Genomic DNA, 10,000 nt, shown 5'->3' with positions numbered 1-10,000 from the left:
TGATGATCAATACAATAAATAAAAAACAGTACAATACAGGATAAGGGAGAAGTCTTTTGTTGAATTATGAACTAGCAACATCCGGCTCGGTCTCGGCCGGGCGGCTGGACTGCGCGCCGGGCTGGGCGGAGAGCTGCGCCAGGTACATGCCGACGACCGCCTTGACCCCAGCGTCCTCTTTGGACCCCTCGGCCCCATCTTCCCCCACTCGAAATCGGTGGTAGACGCAGGATCCCTTCTTTAAGTGTCGGATCATGTGCTCCTTGCGCGATGCACGGTAGGGGCAACAGGGACACGAGAATGGTTTCTCCCCCGTGTGGGTCTTCACGTGGCGGACCAGGTTATTTCGTCTGTTCTTCCCCGTGAATTCTTTGCCGCAAAGGGCACAGCGATCCACTCCGTCCTCCGAATCCTGCAATGGAGAAGCCACGACCTAGAGACTCGCTTCTTTTAGCTTTTACACGTTGCCCATGCTACGCGGAGCCCTACAATGATAAAATGATGCTGCCATAGCTCCGGGACTACTCTCTTAGTGTATACAACAGGTAAATCATTCTCTGGCTGGATCTTTTTTTTATATAAACAAGTGAAAAACCAAATCAAGTATCGGGCATAATCAGATAGTCAATGAAATCTTTTGTTTGGGGGAAGCTATATCAAGGAGTATTTGAAAAGACAAAGGTGTAGTTCCGACCTTTAGAGTGGTACGTGATCAGGTGGCGGCTGCGTGAGCGTGGTGCGTGTGGTCAGGTCCCTGGGACACCACGACCCTGTGCAGGTTTCTCATATGCCTGTTGAGATGTTCCTTCTGATTCGCACGGTATTCACACATGGGACAGGGAAAGGGTTTTTCGCCCGTGTGGATGGCCATGTGACGCTCCAGGCGGTACTTGCGCTTGGTGCCCTTGAACACCTTGCCGCACACCCGGCATGAGGACGCCGGCGTGGAGTCTCCGTACATTCCATCCACCGCTATGTCTTCGGGCACCAACTCCTCGTCATCTTCATCTGCCAACACCGCCTCCACCTCGATGAGCGCCGCCTGCAACACACCAGGCCATGGTCAGGGCACGACTCAAGAGCTGCGAACAGCCTCAGCAAGGTCGGCAGTGAGCATGCCCACACTTGGCAACTTGATGGCCTCACTCAATATCCGTGCATTGTTAGTGACACAGCTAATTGCTGCTCTGCACAAATCACCTGGTTTATGAATGCAATCATCACCAATTCCATACAGATGCATACTCTACTTTGTTTCCTTTTATATAAGCTTTTAATACATACATTCTCAAATGCACTCCACGTCTCACAGCAATGTTAATAGGTTCCTTACATTTGTCTCTTTGTCTACCTGTTTTTTCTGCCCTGTATTACGTCTCTATATTGTCCTGATGCCTCATGTAACTGACGATGTCTCTTCTATGCTCCGGTTATTCGGGTTTAGGTAAATTTCTTGCAGACAATCGTTTACCCCATGCATAAAGGAAGTGGCTTTGTCATGGGAAGGCGAACTTGTCGACTGTGGTTCTCCGCTATCTAAGGTCGGTCTTTGAGCATGAACGTTCTTTATGTGTCTAGTGAGGTTGCCCTGCTGACTAGCGCAGTACGAGCAGTGCGGGCACTCGAAAGGCTTCAACCCCCAATGAACCAGCATGTGTCTGTCGAGCCGGTACTTCCGCTTTGCCCCGTGGAAGACTTTGGAACACCTAGGACAGGACAGCCTGCGCGTCGACACACCCGCCACACCCTCCAGCTCCCCCTGCGCACCTTCCTGCAACACAAACAACACCTCGCTCAGTCTCGCCATGTCATCACTCCGTCCTCCTCTCTGCGCCTTCCAAGGCTTCCGCGCCGCTACCTCCCAGGAGTGATTACTTTGAACTATCTGTATTGTCAACAGCTAACGGTACATCTAAGTAACGATCGCTCTCCCGAACTAAATTAGTGAAATACAGTTTCTACAAGCAACATTTCCTCTAAGCACCATATAGAAATGAAGGTCAAGCGACCCGAAGTGGCAGTGGTCGTGGCTGTTCGCCAGAGATGATCAAAACATACGCATGCAAGCCGCAGAAGGACAGCGTTCTATGAAGGCCTGCAACGCCGACCTCGCCGACCTCGCCGCCTCCGCCAGACCTCGTGTGCGCTCTCAGATCCCAGACTCAGGCTGGGTCGCAGCCACTGCCATTTCAGGGTCGGTTTTGAGGCGCAAGTGTAATCCGAAGGGAGGCTCGTCCTCCCGCACAGAGGCGGCAGACTGAGCGTCGGCGTGCGACTGTTCGTTCCGCGTGTTCTGCATTCCCGAGTCATAGTTCTGGCCAGCCTGCATCTGCGGGGCGTTTCTGTGGAGCAAGAGCGACGGGCCAAGTTCCTGGTAGAGAGGCGGCCCTCCGCACAGGTCGTCCGTCGCTTGCTTGTGGACTGCGCGGAGGTGCCGCTTAAGGTTGCCCTGCTGGGAGGCTCGGTACGGGCACATAGAGCATTGAAAGGGCCGCTCCCCCGTGTGTGTAAGCATGTGGTTGTCCATGTTCTGTCGGCGGTTCCGCCCTTGGGCCGTCTTGCCACACACGGGGCACACCAACACGCCTCCTGAAGCCCCGCAGCCATCCCCAGAGACGACCACCTCCTGCAAAATACGAAGGTGGGCTCAGCGTGGACTGTCACAGCTGCCCAGCGATCGCTCTAGCCTCAAAGCCACCACCACAAACGAAGCAACCATAACCCCTCTTATAACCTCCTAATGCAGCCCTCTCACGGCCGTCTGTCTACTTGCTACTACTCCCCACCACTGTCATTGAAAGGAAAGAAACTGCATTCCTTCTATTCACCAACTGCAATCCTCAAAATTATTTCCGACTTGCAATCGGTCATCCAACTGCACGGAAGAACCTCCCAACCCCACCCACATTCCGGGCCCCAACAACGAAACGCAGACCTACTGCTGGCTGCTGGTTAGGAGCAGCTCATGAAGCCAACTTGGAAAAAAATACTTATTGCACGATATGTGTTACGGGTGAAGAAAGGGACATTATGCGTACGAATTAACTCATCATAATCCTTTGCAGCGACCAACTTGAAACGCTTGAAAAGATTGCACACTGCTGAGCAAGTAAACAAATTAAATAAACAAAACAAAAACAAAAAAAAATCGCCATTGAATTCGCTCTTCCCCATAAATTCCTTTCCAATTTCCATTCTTCCCCTACAATCCTTCCCCTTTTCGCTCTTCCCCTTCTGTTCCTCATACTCAAATTTTCGCTCTTCCCCTACAATCCTTACCAAACTCTTGCTCTTCCCCTTCAATTCCTTCCCAAATTTCGGTATTCCCCTTCAATTCAATTCAATTCAATTCAATTCAATTCAATTCAATTCAATTCAACCCAATCCCCTTCTCGTAAAACACATTAAAATCTTTGGCCTCCCGAAAAAAATCAGCTTTTTCGACGATCAACTTCTTTAAAAATGGGAGAAATCTTCGCTTCACTCGTAGTCTGTTTGTTCTCGGTTTTGCTTCTCAACTCTGTTGGTTGGTGGTGGTATAACGGTGTGGTTGGTTGTAGTATGATGGTGTGGTTATGAGAGCGATGGTGTGGTTGGTGGTGGTGATGGTAGTGTAGTGTGGTGGTGGTGGTGTGATGATGGTGGTAGTGGTGTGGTTGTTTTGGTATGTTGGTGGTTGTGGTATGGTGTGGTGGTATAGTGTGATTGCGGTGATGGTAGTAGTGTGGTGATGGTAGTGGTGTGACGGTGGTGGTGCTGATGGTGTGATGGTGGTAATTTAGCGGTGTTAGTGATGGTGTGGTGTGATGCCCTGTGGTTGTGGTGTGGTGATGAGGTGAGGTGATGGTGTGGTGGTGGGGTGATGGTTTGGTGGTGATATAGTGGTAATGTGATGGTGATGTAGTGGTGTAGAGGTAGTGGTGTAGTGGTGTGATGAGCTGTGGTTGGTGTTGCTGTTTACATTGTTTTTAGGTTTTATTTTTGACAATTGCTTTCGTTTGTTGATAAGTTGCTTTTGTGATATTTACTGTTCGAGTTACTCTTCGTGTTTCTCTTGTGTTACTTTGAATGTTACTTTGAGTACAGTGCTGCTTGCGTTGCTGCTTGTATCATTACTTTTAGTGGTGGTGGTAATATTATTGGAAGGAGGTTAAGGTGATTGTAATTGGCTGTGATGGTTTCTGGTTGATAGTGGTTGTTACTGGTGTTTTGTTTTTCTGTTGTTGTTGGAAATGGTGATGATGGATGTGGTAGTAGCTCTGGTGTTGGTGGCGTTGATAGTACTGAAAGGTGGTGTTGGAGGTGGTAGTTGTGTTGGCAATATTGGCAGAGGTGGTAGTTGTGTTGGCAATATTGGCAGAGGTGGTAGTTGTGTTGGCAATATTGGCAGAGGTGGTAGTTGTGTTGGCAATATTGGCAGAGGTGGTAGTTTTGTTGGCTGTATTGAGTGATGAAAGTGGGTGGTGGCAGTGGTGATGGTGGTGGTGGCAGTGATAGTGACGGTGGTGGTGGTGGTGGTGGTGGTGGCAGTGGAGGTGATGGTGCTGATGTTGGTGGTGGTGGTGGTGGTGGTGGCAGTGGAGGTGATGGTGCTGATGTTGGTGGTGGTGGCAGTGGTGATTGTGTTGGTAGTAGCAGTATTGGTGGTATTAGTGGTATTAGTGGTAGTAGTGACGGCAGTGGTGATAGTGGTTATGGTAGTGGTGTCAGTGTTAATGGTGGTGGCAATGTTAGCATTGGTAATAATGGTAGTGGTGGAATTGTAGTAGTGGCATTGGCAGAGGTGGTGCTGATGATTGTGTTTGTAGTGGTGTTACTAGTGGTGTTATTGGTGATGGTGGTTATGGTGATGGTGGTTATGGTGGTGGTGGTGATGATGCAAACCACAACCAGTCACTTGCGGTTTGCAGTAGTGGTTATATAGTTATCAGAGCCAGTGGTTGTAGTAAAGTGGTCCATTGTTTACAGTTTGTGGTAGACTGTGGCGTGTGTTTTTCATAACTAGTCTTTAGTAATTATTACTGCTGGGATTGTTGGTGTTCGTTGTCGTGTGCATGTGGTATTCTGAGGGCAAAATGTTTTTTGTTTTCCATGTAAGTTTTTCCCTTGGTCTTTCCCCACTTTCATGCGTATTTCAGGAAAAATACACTTTTCAGCTCTTTAGGATAGCATTTGGATTTAAAGCATGTATGTTTGTTTGTTTTTTTACAATATTATTGTAAATATTAGTTGTGGTGACAAATGAATCAACTCCAGTGCATAAACAATAAATATCTCTACTTTAACCATAAGAAACATACTTTTTGACAATAAATCTAGTACAACTGCCACTTCTGAGAAATCCACTGGTGAGAAATAAAAGATATATATTTTTTTCCTCAAGTTTAATGCATTCTCTATATATACACAGTATACAATCTTGTGACTTTCAGAACCACTCCCTAGATGAGTTTCTCTGCCTTGCCTGAGATACTCCTTGGGAAAGTGTTTTAACTAAATCATTTACTTTCATCTGATGTCGTTCGGAGGAAAATTTGAAGAGAAAAAGAAATCACTTTTGAAAATTATTACTCCTAATAGCATATTAAGGTTGTGATACAAGTTCTCAATAAAAATTATGGGTTTAACAAAATACATATTTCTTAAAAGATTTTCACTGGTGGAACAGCCAATAACAAACTATTTTCCCCCCAACATCGTATCTTGCTGCTCAGATATAGGATCTCCATCACACACGCCTCTATAACCAATGTTAGTCCTTACAAAATAACACTAACTAATGAGGTGAGCCTTGTGGAGGTTCACCACATGAGATTTGAGGGCATCTTTGCGGTTTGTGCGATGAGGGCAGTAGGGACAGAGGAAGGGTTTCTGCCCCGTGTGAACCAACAAGTGACGCTCGAGCTTCTGTTTCCACGTTATGCCCGAGAAAGAGTGGCCACAAATGCTACATGATCTTGACATGGCTAAGGCGCTATTTTCTCCCACCACACCAGACATGCCACTGACACTGTTTGCATCTGCGTTCAGCAGTGGAGCGCAGACTCTCGATTCAAGGTGCCTTCTATCTGCTCCCTGCGGTGTTGTGTACGCAGATTTTTCTCGGGCAATGTCAACCTGCAATGTAAATGCAAACCACTCAGTCTCCCTGTGGCCTCTGCTGTTTACCTAGTCAAAATTACAGAACATTAAGACGAGCCTAGATGGGTGGGAGCGAGCCATGCATGCGAGCGATGTGTAATTTCAACGAGTCTTTCCGAGCACACCGGTGCGGGCACTGGGGACAGTAGAAGGGCTTCTCTCCTGAGTGGGTCATGAGGTGGCGCGTCAGTTTTTGCTTCCACGAGGGGCTTGGCTGGAACTGTTTGCCACACACCCGACACCGCCGCTCCGCATCCAGGCAGGCAAGCAGCGTCCCCACATCCAAGGAGCCCCCAGCCTCCTGCAACACAAACCACCACTCAGTGTTCCACACTTCTTGTCCTTTAGGCACACATTTTCTGTGAATCACATCTTCTAACAATACAGTTCACTTAAAAGAGACAGCAGGAAAAAAATCTTTCCCCTTTACCACTGTTTAACCATCTGTAAGTTTTGATTCAAAACGGATTGACAGTCTGCTCACATGCCAACAAAATGTCTGCTGCTGAGAGCGGGGCTTTATCAGGATGCATTATCCTGCCATGCCTCTTGATAGAATCCTTCCTACCACTGCGGTGTGGACAGTATGGACAACGATACGGTTTTTCTCCCGTGTGGGTGAGAAGATGGCGCTCTAATTTCTGCCGCCACGAGGATGCGACTCGTGGGAAGTGCTTGCCGCACAAGGGGCAGGTGCCACTCTCAAGGACAGCTCCCACTTGCTCCTGCGACGTCCCTCCACCCGCCTGCAATACAGGGCACACTTAACCTTCCGCTTCACCAGTGGCTCATTTCCATTACCACTTCTTACATAAAAAAAGCTGCACAAACATTAAAGCAAGATAAAAATAAAATAAAAATATAATAAACACCCCTTATTCAGGGAGTTTCTGCTGCACTTGAAGGCACATAATCTGCAGGCATTTGTTCCCTATGCTTCCGTTTAATGTGGACTTCCAAATTCTGTTTCAGGTTAGCTCTGTGCGGACAGTGTGGGCACTGGAAAGGCTTTTCACCAGTGTGAGTGATCATGTGTCGCTTTAACAGGAACTTGCGGTTGAATCCGTAGAAGGTCTTCCCACATGTTATGCACTCAACCGCAACAGACTGGGAAGAGGGGGTTGGCAGGAGTGGGCGGTGTGCCACAAGCCCGGACTGCCAAGACGCCACCCGCCCCTGAAACGACAACACCGCACGTCAGCCTCCATTCGAGTCGCTGGATGTAACGTCCACTCTTATGCACAAGTTTTCTTAGCCTTTACAAAAACTTAGCATGATAAATGAGTGAAAATGGGGGAAATAAAAAAGAAAAGAATGCCCTAAAACTGCAGAGCAGGAGCCCAAACAACATACACTCCTTCAACTCAAGAAGTTAGCATTCCCATGTGTCATACTCTGCATATTCTGCACAGGTGGTGAGAGGACAGGGACACCAGGGGAGATGGCCTCATTTTCCACTCTCTTAATCAGGTGGCCATGAAGGCCCTGAATGTGCTTCTTGAGGTTCCCCTTTAGCGAGGCCCGGTAGGGGCAGAACGAGCACGGGAAGGGACGCTCCCCTGTGTGTGAGAGGAGGTGACGCTGCAGGTCCTGTCGGCGGTTGCGGCTGCTGAACGCCTTGCCACACACGGGGCACGTCAGCCCACGCCCCTCAAGCCCCTCACACCCGCCTGGGGGTATCACGCCTACCCTCACACCCTGCAACACATAACACAGCCCCGCTTAGTGTGTCTGACTGCACTCTTGAAGCTGAACTCCTCAGTCATATAAAACTAAAGTCTAGAAAACAACAGAGCAGGTCACTGAAGCCCATACTCAACCTCTAGCAATTCCTCTCAATTATATGATTCGTTTCTTCTTTTCTTGTGGCACCAAAAAGGGTGAAGATGTATATAAGCATAATATAGAAAATATACAAACATACTGTCTGACAACAACTATTGTTCACAACAAATCCTCCAGTAAGTTTACTTGTCTTTCCGGGCAACGAGGCCACGGAAATTAACACCCGCTGCAGCCGAGCTTTGCGACGTGGATGCCGGCTGCGCTAACGTGTACGATGGGGAGAGGTTTGTGTGCAGCAACGGGGCAGCACGATGCACAGTGGCAACGTGCATGTTGAGATTGCATTTTTGATTAGTGCGATAAGGACAATGGGAACAGGCGTGAGGCTTCTCGCCAGTGTGGATGAGAAGGTGTCGGCGAAGCAGCTGGCGCTGGTTCTTGCCGCTGAACACCTTACCACAGACATGACAGGTAAGGCCGCTAGCCCTGCCTTGGGACACCCGGCCCACCTGCAACACAAGCACCTGCTTCAGACAGAGTCTACTAGCCCTTACAAGATACTAGCATTTGCCAACATGTTCTTTACACCTTCTGCACAATTTTCAAGATTAAAAAAATAGAAATGCAAAATATCCAGACCCCAATAAAATGTCAAATGATATTCCAATTCTCATAGTTTCCATAACTGAATATTTGTATCCCTGTCTGTTAAGGTTAATATATATAAACCAACAACAGACAGGTGTAGTGTACACATGCCCAGCATTAAAAAATTTAAAAGCTTTTTGACTAGACACGTTAACCCTATTTCAACATTTAAAAAAATATACATTAGTCCATCTCCTTGTACATCTAATCTTATATTAAAAGTATTAAAAACAAAGAATGATAATGAGATCACATCCGAAGTATTCCACAGAAAGATATACTATCTATTCTTACTATTGAAAAAATTCCAAAAATCTATAAAAAAATGATTCTAAAAAATATATGTATTTCTGTAACCATCACAAGAAAAAAAAAAACACGAATTCCTTTCTACAGCAACTTTCATAGAACTTATATAGAAAGACTGAATCAAACTTTGTGGTCAGGTTACCATCAATCGAACTGAAGGCAAGACCATCTCTAAAGTCTTGAAAATGAGCTTCTCATTTCACATACTTGTATGTTGTGGAAAGAAAAAAAAAAAAAAAAAATTGGGAAAACTATCATCTCAATATCTTCAGACAGTAAAACTGGTTGGTCTTCCTTGGAATAAATTCTCTTTAAAATCCCTCACAATAAAAGTGACCTTTATTTATTAAACTCTATCCTTGTTTTCTAGTTTTCTTCCTTTGCAGTCACAATTATCCCTTTAACATCTGTCTCATGTGAACAATAAACTTTCCTTCAATAAAACTTGCAAAATAATTGTTGAGTAATATTTTTTTTTCTACTTTCTTTTAAAGAATATCTAAATCATTGGATTTACCTTTAAATAAGATCTAGATTATAAATAACGGAACATGATAATATCTCACTTTTTTTTACTTGCTTAACACAGGAGTAATTTCTAATCAATAAGACAGGTTAAAATTATTTATATATTCAAATATATCTATATATATTTGCATATTTCTATATTTCTATATTTCTATATTTCTATATTCATATAAATATATATATATATATAAATATATATATATATATAAATATATATATATATATATATATATATATATAATATATATTAAATATATAAATATATATATATATATAATATATATATATATAAATATATATAAATATATTATATATATATATATATATATATTATATTATATAAATATATAAATATATATTCATATATATATATATATAAGTATATATATATATATATATATATATTATATATATATATATATATATATATATATATATATATAAATATATTTATATAATATATAAATATATATTTAATATATATATATATATAATAATATTAAATATATATATATAATATATAAATACATATTAAATATATATATATATATATATTATATATATAATATATATATATATATATATATAT

General features: G+C 44.1%; 1 protein-coding gene across 17 annotated transcripts in view; it reads right to left on the bottom strand.

The window, feature by feature from the left end:
* LOC122255483 (uncharacterized) overlaps positions 1–10,000 on the bottom strand; it is a 41,043-nt gene that overhangs the window by 16,330 nt on the left and 14,713 nt on the right. The window contains exons 5-6 of one of the 17 annotated variants that reach the window (XM_043019658.2): positions 695–1,042; positions 1–412 (exon numbers count right to left, since the gene is read on the bottom strand). The exon at positions 1–412 is cut by the window's left edge and continues 478 nt beyond it. The exons of 5 other annotated variants lie outside the window; for them this stretch is intronic. In XM_043019658.2, coding sequence (XP_042875592.1) covers positions 713–1,042 — 330 coding nt within the window. In that variant the 3' untranslated portion in view covers positions 1–412; positions 695–712. 11 more of the 17 variants (XR_015192499.1, XM_043019704.2, XM_086554327.1 and 8 more) reach the window with 11 other exon arrangements.

This window comes from Penaeus japonicus, unplaced genomic scaffold (genome assembly GCF_977035675.1).
Source record: "Penaeus japonicus unplaced genomic scaffold, GWHDUDI00000001_assembly GWHDUDI00000029, whole genome shotgun sequence".
Classification (NCBI taxonomy): Eukaryota; Metazoa; Arthropoda; class Malacostraca; order Decapoda; family Penaeidae; genus Penaeus; species Penaeus japonicus.
Note: the sequence above shows the minus strand (reverse complement) of the source record. Positions and strands in the feature narration are given on the sequence as shown.